The sequence below is a fragment of the Photinus pyralis genome, unplaced genomic scaffold, assembly GCF_008802855.1.
Source record: "Photinus pyralis isolate 1611_PpyrPB1 unplaced genomic scaffold, Ppyr1.3 Ppyr1.4_LG5, whole genome shotgun sequence".
Taxonomy (NCBI): domain Eukaryota; kingdom Metazoa; phylum Arthropoda; class Insecta; order Coleoptera; family Lampyridae; genus Photinus; species Photinus pyralis.
Genome location: NW_022170596.1, coordinates 48,935,705 through 48,955,081, shown reverse-complemented (window position 1 = coordinate 48,955,081; position 19,377 = coordinate 48,935,705). Strand labels below are relative to the sequence as shown.

Below are 19,377 nucleotides of genomic sequence, written 5' to 3'. Positions count from 1 at the left end.
AAAAGTCCCTGGTTCGAATCCGGGTTCGGGCATGGAAATTGGTAAATGTATGGTGGGTTGGGTTGGTACAGCAGCATAAGTCATAAACAAATGCATAATAAGTAAAATAAACTATATTAAATACAGAAATAAGGAACCAAGAGCTGTCAAGTTTAAAAATGATGAATAGGTATATTGCTATGTGCAATGGCAAACGGTCACTAAGCCACCCACAAAAAACCTGATCAGCTAGTTCAATTAAACTCCGGTAGTAATAAAACCTTTAAAAGAAATACAAGAATTACAATATTTCTAGGGCACGTCCAGCCTCCGCCACGATGAAAATCTCGATATTGATGTGAATGTTATTAAATTTAAAAATTCGGCAGCTTTAACCGTCTCCAAACTTCCAAAGAAAAAATGAAAAAATTTTTAAAAAACACCTGATGTAATTCTGGGGACGAAATAGAAAAATTTACTTTGATTTAAACGACACTAACTTCGTTGTAATTACAGTTGTAGCATTAGCCCTTTGATAGTGGGCAAATGAACTAATAACCTAAAGACCGTCTCTTAAGCGACAAATGATCGATAATCAAGTTTTAATACGCGTAGCACTAAACTGACTGTTTTGCAAACAAATACCTCAAATACAGCTGCGTTTGAACGTCAAAAAGCTCGATTCGCGTTTCCACCAAAAAGAGCCACCACCAAACAACCGCTTGGCCAAAAAAGGCGCCGTTTAACGTTTCCTTACTTCCTCACCTGTGTTTCATTAACGGAGATAACACGTCCTTATCTCGATATTTAATTAGCGTACGCAGCGATACCAGAACTTCTACGACCGGAGATAAACTTTTACAATAACTACGCAAATGTTTCAGATGTTCCTTACCTTAATCTTTTACACGAACTTTAGATTTACAACAATTGAATAAACAATATAAGTGAGGAAATTATTTAAACAAAATTAACAACTAACAATTCTGATCAGATCGACTTCGAAATCAAATAACATCATCGGAATTGCGTGCAATCCCAACCCAATGCGAAATCTATCGTTAATAAATCAAATTCAAATTTAACACTTAACAATTTAAATCTTTCTGGCGAAATTCATATAGTATACCAATTGTGGTCTTCGACGCCTAGATAAAACCTTTCGGCGTTTTTCGTGTATAAATAATAATTTGGAAATTATTTGCTCAAGCCTCCACTTTGCACTTGCACTTTGTAATCACCCTTTGTGAGTACCTTCTCCGCCGACACTCTGTTGGTAGAGATATGAGCAATTATAACCGATCTCGACAAAAAACCGGGAAGGTGGTCGGAGGTTGGTAGAAATTAATTCCTTTCGTTAAGAAATTTGGTGCTAGTGCAGACTGCTAATTGTCTTACGATTTGCGTACTAACAATAAGATAAATAATGTCTGGGAAAACACCTGAGGAACGTCAGGGCACGTCTGGAACTATCGCTGGACGTTGCAGCATGCGAACCGATTGTGACGAAATGGTGAGCATCAGGAGGCCTCTCGTCGGGTTACCCGAAACCTCTACATCCGAAAGAAGATTAAGAAAAAGACAACTACAACGAAGATATCTTTGTACCTGCTTCTCAACCGCTTGTGGATGGGAGCAGCGCAAAGGAAACCTTAAAAGGCGAATGAAATGGAGCGAAGAGATAAATCGCTTCTTTTTCCAAATAAGAGGAATAAGAGTGGACAAACCTTTTTTATTAAGGAAGATGAAGGTTTCATTCAGCTAAAATCAACCTGTTTATGAACATTGATCAGGAGTATTAAGGGGCAATTTTGTACAATAAGCTCTCTTGCTAGTTTAGTGCTGTGATTCCTCTTCAAATAACGTGAGGGAAGGGTCCTCCATCTCTGAAATTATAGCCGTAATCAAAACATACAACACGAAATATTAAAGCTTCCAATTCAGGTAAGAAAGGGATCATATTTAGGCGAACCGAAACTAGTCGTTTTCGAGGATCTTTCCATAACTCGGTTTTTGTCACAAGAGGAAAGTCCTGGGGACAGCTCGTTTCCCTTTTGTGATTTCCAATGTATACCTTGCTCTGATGAAAACTAAACGTCAAGAAAAGCGTTTAGGAATTTCCGAGGGAATTTCCAAACTATAGTCATGCTCATTCCCAAAAATGTTCTGGCAATCTTCCGCTGTATAATTTTACTCTCACTTTACGAATTTCAACCATGTCAAATTTTTGTAGCGAATGTTTTATTTAGAACGATTTACCGCTGTTCAACGAAAAAGTATCTCTAATTGGCGGCAAAAATTGGCCTATTATTTGTGCTAATTGCGCACATTCATCATTTGAAAAAATCGCAATTAATTTTTCATGGATTACAAGTAACCGAGAAACGTATCTCTTTTTCCTGCACGAAAGCCCCTTCACGTAATTTTATATGGAAGCCATTTATAACCCAACCAGACCGTATTATTTTACATAATTAAATTATACGTGTATATCTGCTTTGCACGCGAAAATATAAATTACCAATCAATCGATACGAATATGCCATGTAAACAAATCTGGTGCATCGTGGCAGGAAATCGTCTTGCGTATCGACAGTAAAACCCATCACAAGGTTGCGTTTTTTAAAAAAAACCATCCGATCTTTATCATCCATTTCCCATTGCGAAATTTATTTATCACGCGGATTTTTTTTGGAGATGATTCAAGTACGTGTGAATAACCAGCTTGATCCATAAATGAAAGTTTAATCAACTTTGTCTGCGACTTCTATTCTTTCATATCGCGAAAAGGTTTCGTTTTTTTTCTGATCTTCCAAGCAACTGACGCAAGTATAGGTCGCTGGACTGACAATTATGGGCGCGATTATCATAACTGAGACTGACTCGCGGATTGATTATGCATTTCAAATTTGGAGAAGCCGTTCACCTGTCAGTCTGTCACTCTCGTTTTGCTTTTTTTAACGCGATTAAAACTCGAGGATGAGTCATGTGTTTTCCATTACCGAAATATCTGGTTGGAGGTTAGCCTTTGTTTTTTTCACGGCGACAAAGTGCTTTGTTAACCCATCACGAAGATGATTAACAAAGAGTAACAATTAAACGTCAATAGTGACCGCTTTTAATAATCAAAGCAGTTCAAGGTTCCATTCACAGAAGGAATTCTATTTTTTGCACATTTTTTATGCTAATGGATCATAACTTTAAGCTGCTTTGTATGCCGTTGTCGCACTAAAAGGGTAGTAAATTTCCATACAAACATAAATAATAGGAAAATGTGGAGGTCTCCTATTGCAAAAACGATTCGTGTTACATGCAGCATTAGAATAACTGTTACTGGTTCTGTAAAAGAAATTTTCCTGTTTTACTTTATAAGACAAGACGACATGGCAGGTATATGAAAGTTCAATTAAAACCAATAAAACACAATTGGAAAGTACTTTAATCTTTGTGGGTATCGCTACTTCCTTTTTTAACTTTTCAAAATGTTGAGGTCTAGGTCTAAATTAAAGGTAATCCATATAAGATGAAAGTCAATAACACCAATGGAATTGGAAGAATTTTTTTTGGTATCTGAATGCAATACAGTTTGTGTCGTCCCAATCCCACTCAAATCGCTTCCTACATACACTACAGCTATTGACCTTTAATTGCGAATGAAATGAATAGAGACAAAATTACACGTTGTGTGAAATTTTGATTAATGAGGCTGATGCTAATCCGAATTTATTCGAGGGCCACTATTAATTAAACGCAGACATATGGAGGAAGACTTCTTAATTTATCAATTTACTGCCCATATTACGCTGCATGAGTCGAAATTGATGGGATTTTTCCATAATCAATTGATCGAATTTTCATCATTTACATACGTCAATATGACAAAGCACTTTCCTTGTCTCTGAAGCATTCAGCCTTGACTCGTGGCGGTCTATAAGGAAGGATTAGTAATACAATTGTTCTTACATTACTGCCTACGACTAGTGCACCGAAAACGGCTCTGTTAATTTGGCAATAACAGAAACAGTTCCTGCTTTACGTAACGCCGTAGAGCCTTGAAAGAAACACCTAATACTTACCATTAAAACAGATTTAATTAATTTACTAAATTCCGTCTTACTAGGTGCTATAAACACTTTGTATTCATGAAAGTAATCACTTGATCTTTATTCCAGAAGTGCGTTAAAGTTTCTATTTTCTCCGCAATTCGTGGTTTCCTTTTGGCGCAACCTTCATCGAAGCATTTTCTTCGCATTATGTAAATATTACAAAATGGAAAGCGTTCAAGTGTAGGTACCTACTTCTGCCATCATTACAGTAGGTAATAACAAACTCAAGGCTTTATTTATTTGTGTATTTAAGCTTTCTTATAACATTATACGCTGAAATGTTAGTTAACGCTTTTTGCCAATTTAAGATGACGATACGAACCTTGAGAGGTAATTTGTTTTGGAATGTTCTTGCATGTTTGGACAATGTTTTAATAAAGTCTTGCAAAAAGTATGGCTATATTTATAGTTTAACTGTACTCTTAACTATGTACGTAATAAAATCAGTTATTTATAAGGTGTAGGCAATGAAATAAACACACCACGTAATATTCGTATGTATGGTCTGTTATTTAATTCCACAAGTTTTGGGAAAAATATATTGATAAATAGAAATAAGGTCATGTCTAAAATATCGAAATGGGATAAATGCATTATGTCGGTGCTTAAAGCACTATGGACCTATAATTAGTGCATAATCGATTTCATTGTAATCTACTGAAGAAACTAATTTCATAAGATGCGTTTTTTCCCCGCACGAGCGTACATTTTCTCAGGGACGAGTGGCGAGTCTTACGTAACGTCTTTATTTCTGTTTTGCATCGTCTTGTTAATATCACAAAACCATTGGCGCTTTGGCCTACACCAAACATGTCATAGTCAAAATAAGCGCATGAGAAATATGCTAAACATTTAAAAACTAGTGGTATGGTTCGGAACTTGAACGAAATGGAAATAATTTATAATCCTTCAGCAGTTATCTTTGAATGAGAGGAGAGAATCAATTCTTAGTGGAGAATATGATTTATTGGCCATATTAAGGTGAAGCAAACGGAATGTATATACGGTATCCTTAGGCTCTTGAATGTCGGCAACCAGTGAAGATTTGGGGTGTGAAATTTAATTTTTTATTAAGCCAGAAAGGGGATAACCATCAATCTAGACAAAGCCGTTAGTTCCATCAGATTTATATTTTTATTATACCATGCATTTATATGTTAAGGTTGCCGATCAAAATTGTGACTATTGGGACGTACTTTACAAGCGAAACATTTTGTACCCTTATCCTGATTTTTTTGAGACACAGACATAGTACCTATTTTATACTCTGTATGTTCTTCTATTCCAATGTTAAATGCTGGATGTGTACAATAAGCTAAAGAATTAGGGAAACTTTGTTATTCTGAATAATATCCCCTGTCCTCGTTACTTAATCATTTGATATTAGATATCTAATCGGTTCTTCCATAATCGATAAATGGTTTATGATATAATCGATTTTCCTGAATAATCCAGCCGCTAATCGATAATTTTATTGCTGAATTACGTTGAGCTACGTGATTAGACATACAGAATCAAAATACATTTTTTCTATTTCGGTGTCACAATGATGATTTTGTACAACTGTTTTCGACCGAAAACAGTTGTACAAAGACAGTGATTATAGTCGTTTTTTTTGGTAACTCATCTCTTAAGTTGGCAGTTACTATTTAGTACAAGTAGGTACTTCGTTGGGTACTTCCATGTTTGAACTTCAAAATGTCAGACTTACTACGCTGCCAGCCTAAAACTTAACGGCATAAAAAGTGTTCCCAACATAAAACATGTTAGTTCTAATGTTCCCTATAGTTTGTGATAATGATTTTTTAAATTAAATTAAAGCACCGAAATAGAAAAAATAGTATGAAAAACGCGTGTTACAATGCTTTATTGTAATACTCCTATGTTGCGGACACTCGTGGCTACGCTTCGCGTCGCCACTCGTGCCACAAGATAGTCGTATTAGCGTAGGCAGTACAAATTTTTTCGCTGCATTTTGTGACAAAAGCATGAAACTCGGTACACGTGTTCATTAGGTCCAAATAAAACTTTTGACCCGCAGCACCCACCGAAATTTTCGTGTGGGTTCAAAATTTGAACACTTTTGTTCAAAAGGGTGTTCAAGATTTTAAACCTGTAAAAATTGACGAATTTCGGCATTCTAGGGGTCGTTTTTGAATGATTTAGGGTCGCTGGTGCCAATGGCGGCATTAAAAAAGTTGCATATCTGACCCTTAGGCCCCAAATTTGGAGTATTTTCAAAATAATGGTTAAATTTTGAATTTGATAGTTTTAACTCTGCGTGATGTTTCGGATGTCGATTCCAGCTAATTTGGACGTGCACTACTAGCTAGAAATATTATATTGAAGTTAAAACAGTTTCTGGTGTGTAAATAGGCCGTTAATCGTCCAATAATTTATTCAAAATTTGGAAATTCCATACTTGAAGGATTTTGCCCTTCTTGGTGTCGTTTCCATATAATTTGTGGTTGCTGATGCTGATTTTGTATTCAGAAAACAGATGCGACTCATAGTTAGGCCCTTTTCATACTATTTTACCTATTAAGACTTTAAGAGGGAATGTTCGGCGCAGTCATACCCTTGTTGCCCTGGATTGCAACAACTATTGAATGACAAAGAAAGACGAAAGAGACGGGCTTTTCATTAAGATTCGGAAGTGGACATATGTTCTCTGACCGAATATGCCGCCTATGCTTCCATTATTGCCCTCCCGGCATCGTTTGTTGGGAAATCTGTACTTCCAGTCAGGCTTGAGCTCACTCCACGACAAGTAACATCACGCAGCGAGCAAGTTGCGTCCGACTTGTGCCCCTTGAAGCAAGAGTGTCGCCAGCTGATGGCCCAGAGATAGGCAAGTTGACATATGAAGGATAAAAAAATTATTAACTGTAGGTATAGTGCAGAGCACATAAACTTTTACTCTTATACTGTCTTACATCTACAACCACAATAATTGTAATGAGGAATTATCGGTCAGGTACATTAATAGCACTGGTAGAAGACTGAACTTTTAGTAAAAGTTTATCCAATTTAGCCCCTTGGAACTTCGATGCACAGGCTTTGTGCCACTTTGTTTTGATATGAATGAAAGCAGCTTTAATCCTCTTCCCTTCGTTGAGTTGTTGTACCAGATCACCGGCATCTAGCGTGTGTGCATAGGGAACCAGAACCAGCTGGTCAGGTCATGGTGGTAACGGTCTCTCAATACAGCGACGTGCAGGGCCTAAAACGCCTGTGACTCGCGGCCTAATCGTATCGCACCCCGTTTGATGTACTTTGGGGGCTGCCTCGGCGACTTCAGGGCACGCCCAGGCACTACTTCGCGATCCTGGTCGCGATCGATCGCGTTTCACGGTATCGTTGCAATATCCTCATTTCCAGGGGCACGAGTCGGACGCAACTAGCTCGCTGCAAGATGTTACTTGTCGTGGAGTGAGCTCAAGACTGATCTTAAATGAAATGCCCGTCTCTTTCGTCTTTCTTTGTCATTCAATAGTTGTTGCAATCCGGGACAACAAAGGTATGACTGCACCGAACATTCTCTCTTAATAGGTAAAATAGTATGAGAAGGGCCTAACTATGAGTCGCATCTGTTTTCTGAATACAAAATCAGCATCAGCAACCACAAATTATATGGAAACGACACCAAGAACGGCAAAATCCTTCAAGTATAGAATTTCCAAATTTTGAACAAATTATTGAACGATTAACGGCCTATTTACACACCAGAAACTGTTTTAACATCAATATAACATTTCTAGCATGTAGTGCACGTCCAAATTAGCTGCAATCGATATCCGAAATATCACGCAGAGTTAAAACTATCAAATTCAGAATTTACCATTATTTTGAAAATACTCCAAATTTGGGGCGTAAGGGTCAGATATACAACTTTTTAATGCCGCCATTCGCACCAGCGACCCTAAATAATTCAAAAACGACCTCTAGAATGCCGAAATTCGTTAATTTTTACAGGTTTAAAATCTTGAACACCCTTTTGAACAAAAGTGTTCAAATTTTGCACCCACACGAAAATTTCGGTGGGTGCTGCGGGTCAAAAGTTTTATTTGGACCTAATAAACATGTGTACCGAGTTTCATGCTTTTGTCACAAAGTGCAGCGTTTACCTCGATATTCAGTTGTACCGCCTACGCTATATTACAATAGGTCGCATTGTAACACTTGTCTTTCAATATACTATTAAAAGTGCAATGACGCATAATGCATTAGGTATTTTTTGAATTTGTAAATGTTAAAATAAGTAGAACACGTGTATTCATGGATATATTACAAACAATGACAAGATCCCAGCGAAAGAGTTTTGTAGAGCTAGAAGGCAGGTTCATGTGCAATTAGAAGTTATGTTCGCAAAGGCAATCATATACTAGGGTTCCTTTAAATTTTCTACCTAATCCAATTGCTTGAACGCGGTGAGCCTTTTTGACCTTTGCCGTGCAGTTTTTTGTTTATCGTGAGGTCGTTTTACTGTAAGGGCCTCTCTTCAAGCATTCATTGGTGCTTACACAAACCTCACCATTAATCCCTTTTGTCATGTATTCAATAAGAAAACCGCTCCCAGTCTCAAAAAAATTAATCAATTTTCTAGACGTAGACGGGATTTTTGCCTTTTTTTGAGAGTGGATAGCCCTTATAGACCTACTGTATCTATTGATTTCTGTTTTGTAGGCGGGTCCCAACGAAGAATCAATACCTATTTCATCGCCTTAGAGTTTAGACAATCCACGAGAAATAACTGTCATAGTTTGTCAAAGGGTCCAAATTGTCTTTCCTGGGCAGTTTCTGCTCTGGCATTAAGGGAATCCATCCTACTGACACTTTTTTTCCAATCTTCTTGTATAGTCTTGGATATTATACTTTTCATCCGTGGCAAGCACTGGGATTTTCATTTGTCGAGCAGACAGCCGCAAATCTTCAACAAGACCTATGATTTTCCACTGCCATTTCCAGAATACCACCTGAGCTGAGTTGAGTTTGATAATTTTTCGGAAATGGTAGTAGAAACGAAAATTTTTTGTATCTAACCTCGTTTAGGGGCGGATCAGCTAAGGGTAGTCATGTTGAAACAATTGTAACAAAGTCGGAAAGGGCATACCGTAAACACCTGAGAAAGCACAAATTTTTTGGGACTTTTGAAAGCGAAATATTACATACTTTTTGTTTCTCCCTGTATAAAATGTCTCTCCCACAAAGTAAGGCTTGAAATACCTTTACACTTATTTAATTTATTATAGGGACATATTAAACATTTTAATTAACTAAACCTTTTAATCGCAAGCTGCTCCAAACATTGACTTTTATTTTTAATTTAATTCTCAAATTATGACATAAAAAACCTTTGAAACGGTTCCATTATGTCATATTTCATTTATGACATTTAATTTTTAAGGCTTTCGTACTAATTCCAAACATATGAATTGTATGTCAGTGGGTTTTAAAGCTATAAACAAAATTCAGCTCAAACTACCCCACCGATTTGGTTGAAATTTGAAACAGGTGTTCTTAAATATGGTTCTGAAAGCTGAGAAACGATTGGAATATGGGAAGTGCCCTTTTGGCTACAAAACTTGTATTTATTTACTAAGGTATGAGTAACAAAATTTGGATTGTGGAAATTTTAGGTCACGTATAGCGAGTTGATTCCGTGATTAAATAGAGGCCGGGACATTTCGCCGAATGCCCATTACGCCGACACGATTTTTTGAAGGTCCATATCGCCGACTAGGGACACTACGCCGACGGACACTGCGCCGACCGTGCCCACATCGTCGACAAGTGTGCAAGGGACACAACGCCGACCATGCCCACTTCGCCGACGGACACTACGCCGACCGTGCCCACATCGCCGATAAGTGAACAAGGGACACTAAACCGAACGTGACCATAACGTCGACTCATATAACACTTCTTAATCAAGCTGGACGGTGCGCAACACCAAGTAGCTTTTGACGTTAGGTTATTGTAGGTTCAGAATATTTTTTTTAACTTCTTGTTCTTTCGAACTACAGACTCATACGAAAATTCTTAATCAAACTGGACGGAGTGTGAAGCAAAGCAGCTTTGGATATTAGGTTATTTGTAGGTTTAGGACATGTTTTTTAAACTTTTTAAAATGCAAACTCATACACTGGACAGAGTATGAGGGGCCTGGATTTTCGAACAGTCGGCGTTGTGGTCACGTTCGGCTTAATGTCCCTTGCACACGTTTCGGCAATGTGGGCACGATCGGCGTAGTGTCCGTCGGCGAAGTGGGCATATGGTCGGCGTTGTGTCCCTTGCACACTTGTCGACAATGTGGGCACGATCGGCGTAGTGTCCGTCGGCGTAGTGTCCCTAGTCGGCGATATGGACCTTCAAAAAATCGTGTCGGCGTTGTGGGCATTCGGCGAAGTGTCCTAGACCCATTAAATACCGTTGTCGATAAGATAGTAGCCGTTTGCGATTGGTGAGGTTCCAGCCACACCATTGGCTACAATTTTTTAAATTGTACTTTTTTTAATTTGTCGTTTTAAAATAGGTCAAAGATTTTTTCGCCGTATTACAAACTTTATGACTTTCTGTACCTTACCTGCGAGTAGATTTACGTTACTATCAGATGACATACCCGTCTGTAAATAGACGTTAAGTACACGAATGCATTAAATAATATAATGCTGTAAAGATTATCTAAAACATAGTGATTAGTTTTATCTCGGTACTATTTTTGTTATTATTACTACACCATTCGCGATATATATTCTCAATACTTAAATTCTTAAAGTGCGAGCGTAATGAGTAGATGATCGGGGGGATTTATTCCCAAAGAACGTGTCTTCAGGGCGACGCGGCGGTTGGGGTTGAGAATTTTCGTTTTAGATCTGTGGAATTAACAATAGACATAGACACTGATACAACTGGAATAGATAAATGGAAAACGCATTCGTTGAACCTAAAACAAATTCAGTATATTTTGTGCGTAACTTCGTTTATGGGCGGGCTAGTTAGAGGTTGTAATAATGAAACAGTGTTAACAAATTTGCAGAACCGCAATTTTTGGTACTTTTGAGGACGTCCCATCTTTCAAACAAAACATTGAAAACGCTCGATTTATTTTTATAAAATTTTATCAATATATAAAATGTCTCACGCACAAAATAAATCTTGAATTACCTTTCCACCGTTTTAAATTACCAAAAATCTTTATTAGCAAGCTACCCTAAACTTTACAATGGAAACTGACTTTTATTTTTAATCAGCTACCGATTGACATCAAATCATTTTAATGCAATGGAGTTTTGAATATAATAACGCATAGAGTTATTAATTCTACAGTGTTGCAATTTATAAGTAAAAATCAGATTTTGAGAACCTCGTTACAGTAACGCAAATATGAACGGGATTGTTATTTGCATTTATTGCATACAAAAATGCTATTTTATTTTTGTGGTTAGTTCATGTTCAAAGTGTAGAGAGCGCCACGGTCAAACAAGCTTGAATTTAAATTCTGTAATAAAAAGAAAAATGTAAATTTAATTTGTGTTATTTAGTTTTTTAATGGTCTTTCACTATTTTTTTAGGATACTTTATCGTTCGGTATAGTAAATGACTATTAATTTGAATTGGCACACGTTGTTGATTCTTAATTTTAAAAAACTGTGATACTGTCAACCATTTAACTTTAAGCAAACTAAAACTGCAATTCGTCCAGCACGATTTTAATCTCGAATTTTGCGCTTTAATTTGAATTACATTGTTGCGATTTTGTGTACTTCACATGTAAATTGTGAAAATGCCACATTAGGCATGTAGATGTAAAAGTAAAGAAGATAAAAGGGTAACGATGCGCATACTTCTGCGAGAAGAACTCGTAAAACAAGACTGCTGTAAAATCTAGAAATAAAAGAATGCATATTTATTGCAAGAACTGCGTTAAAATGCAGCATGGAATGTCATGTCTGTTTCAAATGTGTCAGTGACAGGATAATAATGTACTTCGTCGCATTGTGTAATGAATACGATTGGTTTTCCGTATTAGATACATACGTCAATATACTTTACACCTGTTGTACCTACCTAGTACACTAAACAAATTTTACAGTTCCTTGAAATGTAGACATAAAACTTTACTGCCTTGACTGGGGCTCACTACTGTAATCAACTTTGTGGTCGATGGACCCTTTTCGTCCTTGAAAGAAAATAACATCCCTACTTTTTAGGTTGCATTACATCCATTTATTTTCAAAACCGATCCGTATTCATGTCATCTCACAATAACTCAAGCAAGGGATTTCCTCTGACAAATCCCGGCTTATAACAGCGCCTCCGTGACAATTATGGATAAGTACGTAAAATATATCTGTGAAAGTCTAATCGTTCACGCCGGATGTGAGTTCCACCTTGCTGCAATCTCACCGAGCCCTTCGTAATGACCTTAAACCATTATTTCAAATTGCCTACCGTCCTACCGCAATAGATAAACGGTTTCCTACGTGCTCGATGCTGGAAACATCCTCGCGGAGATGACCTACTTCGTAAAATAAGGTATTAACGATTGGCGTAGAAAAATAGGTCACGCTCATTGAATTTGCAACATCTAAATGAGACGTGAACGCCTCAATTTTCAGCTTTTATGCACCATTCATTTTGGTAATATGCGGAAAAGTCCAAAGTTTTCTTTGTGTACATTCGAATCGAATCCTTTTTAACAAATTATTCATGCCGAAATTGAAAAATTTTCCTTTTTCAGAGCCCAGCGACCCATCACCACAAAGATGTCCTTTCAAAATATGGCACGAAACCACAAACCGCAAATGGAAAGCATTATAAAGTGTCGTCTAAAAATGGAATTTCCACCTCAAAAAATACATACATCAATTCAGAGGTAAGTATATTTTAATGTAGGCAGCTTTTTTATAAACAGTAATGCGAAATGTAATTTTTACCGTTCCATTCCTATCATTCACGCGCCTTTATGGTATCCATAAAGGAATTGCCTATTAACGTTGTTTAATGTTAATAAATACCTGCTCGTAACAAAGATAGTACTTCCGTTAACGATTGCTCACTTGCGATTATTTTGGTTAGCGTAAATAAATGTTTTTTTGCAAGATTTATTTACTACGTTTCGCGCGTACGCTAATTGCAAATAATCAAGTTCAATGAACCGGTAATTTCGATGTGGAGATCACCCCCATTATTTCCACTTTTAACAAAATTGCAAGTTATAAACTGTATAATATGAAGCGGAATTTGCATTAAACTGTGAATGCAAAATGAGTTCCCATATTTTTATTGTTACTTCCAGAGTTGAATATAATCGTAAATGTCAAGGTCCTTATAAATAGTAGAGTAAGTTTTAATAACGGTACTGAAATTTTTGTAAAGCGAAAACAAGTTTGCGTTTATTCCCTTTATGGGGAAAACAAAATGAGAGGCACGAGGGTGGAATTACAAGGCACGAAAGCTCACTTTTGGGTTACAAAAGCAGCTTTATTAGCGAAACTCTCTGCCAAAAAGTTCGTTTGTGGATTTTGTTTTTTTTAGTTTTAGAAATGACGAATCTGGGTTTATCTGAAACCCTTTGATGTGGTTTGCCCTTTTCAGTTCAAATACGAATCCAAAAATGTGTAGCGACGAGACGAAAGTATTATCAGCAGGCGTCGATAACGAAGTGACCTATTTGCATTAATAACGGTATGTGCCAAGTATTTGGGTTCCGCACATTTTGATCCTGAAGTTCGGATTGTGACACTTGAAGCTTGAGTGTCCTCCTTGAAGCTTGAAAGCAGGAGCAGAAAGCTCGAAGTGTTAATCTGATTTCAATGAGTTATACGGAGGATGAAGTTAGGACCTAATGTTTGAAACTTTGAATCCCCCAGTATAAGGTTGAATCATGATATCTCAAAAACGAAGATTAAAATCTAATATTTGAATTCTTCAGTTTGAATACGGAAGCTAGAATTCTACAGTCTGTCTCCGATTAAGTTGAAGTTTCTTCTTTGAAGACCAAGTCCCGTATCTTGAAGGAATCTTGACCTCTGGTGATGGCAATTTGATACTCATTCGATCATGGGTTTACCGTATACGTTCAATTCAAAATGGTGCTGACCTGAAAATCTAGATACCTTGAAGCTTTGAAACTCACATTAGGGCGATTTGATGTTGAAAATCTGTAGTCGGAAAGTTGGGAATTTGAGGGCCGTGCTCGACACCCGAATCGAGAAAGTCCGGAAGCATGATAGTTAGAATCATTTAACCTGAAGTTTTAAGATGGTTGAATCCTGAGATGCTCGAGCTTAGATTTTTCGCACCCTGTAGTAGTGTATCCTCAAGATAGATAGATACCAATGTTCTGCAGTATTTACCCTTATAATTTGGTGTTTTGACAGCCAACAATAGCACGAATTAATTGCTTTGAAGCTTTTTTACCGGTTATAAATCTAATAACAGCCCGTATACACGGTAGAAGTGCACAGTTTTGATTTATAACCTTGTTTTTTAACGTAACTAGGCACTCCAAATATAGCGCAAATGAAATGCTTTGCACCTTGGACCTCAACGCTTTCGTGGTAACAATTTATTTTCATGAGAGCATGCTAATCCGATAATAAGTTGAAACGAATTTGTTCGCTCACGCTTTAAGAGGTAACACTTCACGATTGAAAATTAAATCCGCCGTCTATTAGTTTTCACAAAGTACACAAGTTTTTGTTCCAAAGGGCGGCTCCTACTGAATTAACGGACTGTACAAAATACCCCCGACAATAAATTCGTCGAAAATGGGGGCACAATCTTTGGTTACGCGGTTAACGATTTTTCTAGATATTACAGTTATACCCGCGAACTTGTAATTAACAATTAAATTTTACACGATATCAAAAATGGCGTACATAACTCGCATTGAAAGATTGGCCAAAAAATTCCTTTTACCAGATCTATAAATTTCCGCACATACGGTACGTAGGTTTGCCTCGGAAGGTCCGGCTCATTTTGCGCTTGAGCATTCCGTGTTGGAGTTTTGCACCGAATGGCATTCCGTATATGCGTTTCGCACTCTTGAAGCCCAACCTTTCAGTTCAGGAAGCTTCAAACATGACCCCAAGAGCCCAAAGCGTATTGAAAATTAAGATTTCGCGGGTGATAAAACAATTTACTAAAGTTATTTAACGAAAAGACCCGTTACAGTACCCCCTTAGGTGTTTGTCTAAGAGACCTGTTTGAAGCTTGTGGGCACGTGTCGTAAAAATTGAACATTAATTTAAGAGGCTTCAAACATGACCTTGAGGGCCCAAAGAATATTGAAAATTGAGATTCCGAAGCTTCCAATTTAAAACTGTAACACTTTCATATCCATTATGCTCGAATCATTAGATCTGAATGAATTCCAGTACATCAATCTAAAGTTAAAAATTATAGTTTGAATTCTTACTATTGAAGTCTCTTATTTAAAACCTAAAGTTTGTATCTAGAAATGGGAACCCGAAGCTGAAAAGTTTAAATTCCGAAGGTTCACTTCGGAAACTGGACGCCAAACATTTTACTTCTGAGTCTAAGGTAAGCGGGTATTCTGAGGCTTGAAGCAGGAAGCTTGAATCTACTCGTAGAAACATGAAGTCTGTAGTCCGAATCTTGTAGCTTAAAGTAATCCCTAAGGTTGAACATTCGAAAGTGAAGCTTTCAAGTTTGAACTCCAAGCTGGAAGATAAAGCTTGGAGCTTAAGCACTGATTTGAATATCCAGAAAACTAAAAAATATATATATTCACGCAATCTTAATGTTGTTGTCAGAAACGAGAAGCTAGAACTTGGAATATTTGATTGTACTCTTTGAAACCTGCACTGTGAATCTTGTAACTAAGGTTGCCACTTATTAAAGCCCTGGGGCTTGAGGCTTAAGATTATAAGGTAGAAGTGAGCTTGTATTTAACGTTTCAATTATAAATTAGACATAATGAAATCGAAAGCTTCGCAGTGGACGTGTAAAGCTCAACCTTTACAGGTTTATTACTTGTGGATTTGGGATACTATCTCTCCTGCCTAACAACAGCGGTAAAAATTTTCTTGTGGGAATTTACTTTATTAAATCAACCTTGTAATAACTTCCAATTATTTGGGTATTGTCCGTTATTCATTTTGTTTGCTGACGGATATAGAAGCAAATGTACTCTTTCTTAAATTAAATGCTGCGTACGGAATATTATTATACGAGGTAACGTGCTACTTTTTAACGTGTTCATCCCTAGAGCCTAGAATTTTAGATTATTTATGTCTGCTTGATAAAAATTGCACTTACAAAATAATCATCGACGAAGGTTTCGACCTTAAAATTAATGTTGAGGCACAAATACGTCTAGACATTTCACCTCACTAGAGCATTGACAGTTTTGTAAATTTGGTGATGGCAGATTTTGTGTCATCCCTGAGAATAACGAGCTCCATCGGGAGCGGGAAATTTCGTTAGTCAGATCCCCGAAACCCGAGATCAATCATTGTGTCTCGACATACGAGTATACAAATCCAAATTTGTCCAGGTGATGAAATGCTTTGTTTATTTTATTTGCAAGCAATGAAATTTGTTATAATGAAAATACAGTAAATGCTCTAATTTTATAAAAAATGTTGATATGAGAAATTCCATCAGATAAAATTACATTCCTTCAATCTAGGACGTATAACCCATTTAAAAACGTACGTTGATTGGTAAGGTTATCTGTTTACAACCTCATCGCAATAAACAATTAAATCTTTGACCTGTCTCATACTCAGAATGGTCCGAAACGTTCTTCATGCAGAAGAGTCTAAGGCTAATGAAAGATTTTGGGCAAATTCAAAATGATAAAAATTATGCATTTACTACGTTTCTTATCAAGATTAGTTGCAATTAATCTGGAACCATATCGTGTACTAATTTCCACATGTATGGCTTGCTGATAGGCACCACGCCCATTCTCGCTTTTGTAACAGCATATTTCATCGAGTATAATATGCTATCTTAAAGCATTGGGTCGTTGCACTTCAGATACTGTAGCAAATTCAACGTAATATTTTTAGGGTGTCTTTTCAGGAAAACAACGTTTGCTTTATCCTTTTACAAGACGAATACGATTGACGATTCCAGTTCACGCGACCTCTCTTATTTATTGCTCCCGCACGTAAATTTTTAAGTTTATCCCTTTTATTGATTGGCGGAGGTAGTGCTTTTTTCGTGCACGTAAAACATAGTGTGTAAGTCGCTTCCTACGTGTTCCTGACGGCGCCTAAAATTTTATTTATGCTTGAGCCTTGAGAATGCCATGAACGTTGCGATAAGATAATTACTTTGCAAGTACCTACAGTGAAACTTTTAGATACAGTCACGTTTCCTCCTTTTTTCAAGCACTTCCACTATCTTGTGTGCACTTTACTCGATGACTTACTGGTTAGCGATGTAGGTGCGGAATTGTGGAATGTAAGTGGAAACATCACCACCTGTGAGAAATTTATCTACAGCATTCTGAGACTGAAAATTTGAAGAAACGTACGAGTATATGAGGTTAAAAAACTTGTAACCGATGTATATCAAACCAAGATATTGGTCGCAATTTTAATTCTAGACGTAGAAGTATTAGCCTATACTTGCATATACTTGCATCAAAGAGTAACCACTCTTTGCTTACATCTCATTTTCGTTCAGTATCCTTGATAAACCATGAAGTTTTGAGAATCATTCCATTAAAAAATTTAAAAAAAATTAAATTAAATTAAAGCTATTGTATTCTGAATGAGTTTACTATAAATAAAAGTAATATAATTATACTATGAATTAAAGTAATAAAATAAAGTTAAATTAATAATAAACAGGCGATACCATGATAAGGCATCTCCTACGCTCAAAAAGTAGGTACAACACGTTGTGAATCAATATTAACTACCAGAATATTCACCAAAAATTTACTCTCCCCGACACATTCACCCATCACATCTTCCCCCACAGACACTTCAAGGAAAATTTATCAGGACACTATTGCTGTATGTAGGTTTCTACACAACTCTAACAATTGTATGAAAATTCATATGTGTATATTCGATTCCGGCAGCTACTTGCTCTACGAATACTCACCATAAGTATATCCGCTTCGTGAATATTCACCGTCAGAAATATTCGTCAAAGAAAAATCACTTCCAAAAAGTTCGCGTTCAAGGGAAACATAAGGCACTTTTCCATATTGTTACTCACTTCCGAAAGGTTCTCCCTGAGGAAAACCCGCCACGGGGTACATTTGTTTCCGAAGTATATAGTCCCATCCTTTCCGAGTATACGATTCTGGAAAATTCTGAAGAATTCGGACAGGAAGATTAATCCGAAAAAGTTGTTTTTTGAGTATACCCCCTCAAAATGTTTGCTCTCGGAATATCCGTGATTGGAATAAACATTCCAAAGAAAACCCTCTCGTGATGTCACTGTCTCGAACAGATCCCATACGAATAGATCATCCACAAAGGAAATTTCAAGGAACATTTTTTCCCTCTGCCATAAACTAGTCTAAGCGAACATTCAATCCCAATGTGTATGGATCTTTCCACCGCATATCTAAAATGCAAATGCTCATTAAAAAGGCAGGTACGAGTTAGTAAAGGGGAGGTTTACTCCTGACATTTCGAACTTACGTAGTAGATAATGAACATGCCCTACGACAAACACGCACGGAGTCACAGAAAAAGGGCGGAAAAGGATACATTTTCGTCAAATCTGATTGAATGCGCTAAAGAGGTTTCCAGAACAATGTTGATTGCTAAGATTTTAGGAAGACTGGATTTATCTGATTTCTAACATAAACTAAGAAAATTTGGATGATCCTAGGGAGTTTTTCCAGATTCCTCTTTTAGAAAAATTGCAATGTTTATAGATAGATATCTGAGAAAATTTCCTCCGGTAGAATTGGTAGAAAGATTTACAAAAAACTTCTAGAACGATTCCAAACAAATGTTTTAAATCTATTTTATACGGTCAAATTTTTACAGTACAAATACAACAAATACACGTAAACATCGAAACGACAAACTGTACAATAAAAATCAGGTATGGAGTGAAATGCAGTAGGGTCAACGAGAACAAAACACAAGGGACAAAAACAGCCTAAACAAATCTACGATCAATTTAGGAACTCGAAACCGTAGCATCGAGTTATTAATGTTAAATTCCATGATCGGCCAAGCAAAGCGTATTATAATTAGCGGAAATGTTAATTAGGAGACCCCCTTCTTTTATAATGCTAAGACACAAGGTTACAGTCCGCACGAGATAAGCAAGCAACAGA

General features: G+C 36.9%; 1 protein-coding gene across 3 annotated transcripts in view; it reads left to right on the top strand.

Annotated features, from left to right (window-relative positions):
• The window catches only part of LOC116171339 (dual specificity tyrosine-phosphorylation-regulated kinase 2-like), a 61,646-nt gene that overhangs the window by 25,456 nt on the left and 16,813 nt on the right, over positions 1 to 19,377 (top strand). For all 3 annotated transcript variants that reach the window (XM_031488118.1, XM_031488117.1, XM_031488116.1), the window contains exon 2: positions 12,829 to 12,963. In XM_031488118.1, the coding sequence (XP_031343978.1) occupies positions 12,829 to 12,963 (135 nt within the window). The remainder of the gene's footprint in view (positions 1 to 12,828; positions 12,964 to 19,377) is intronic.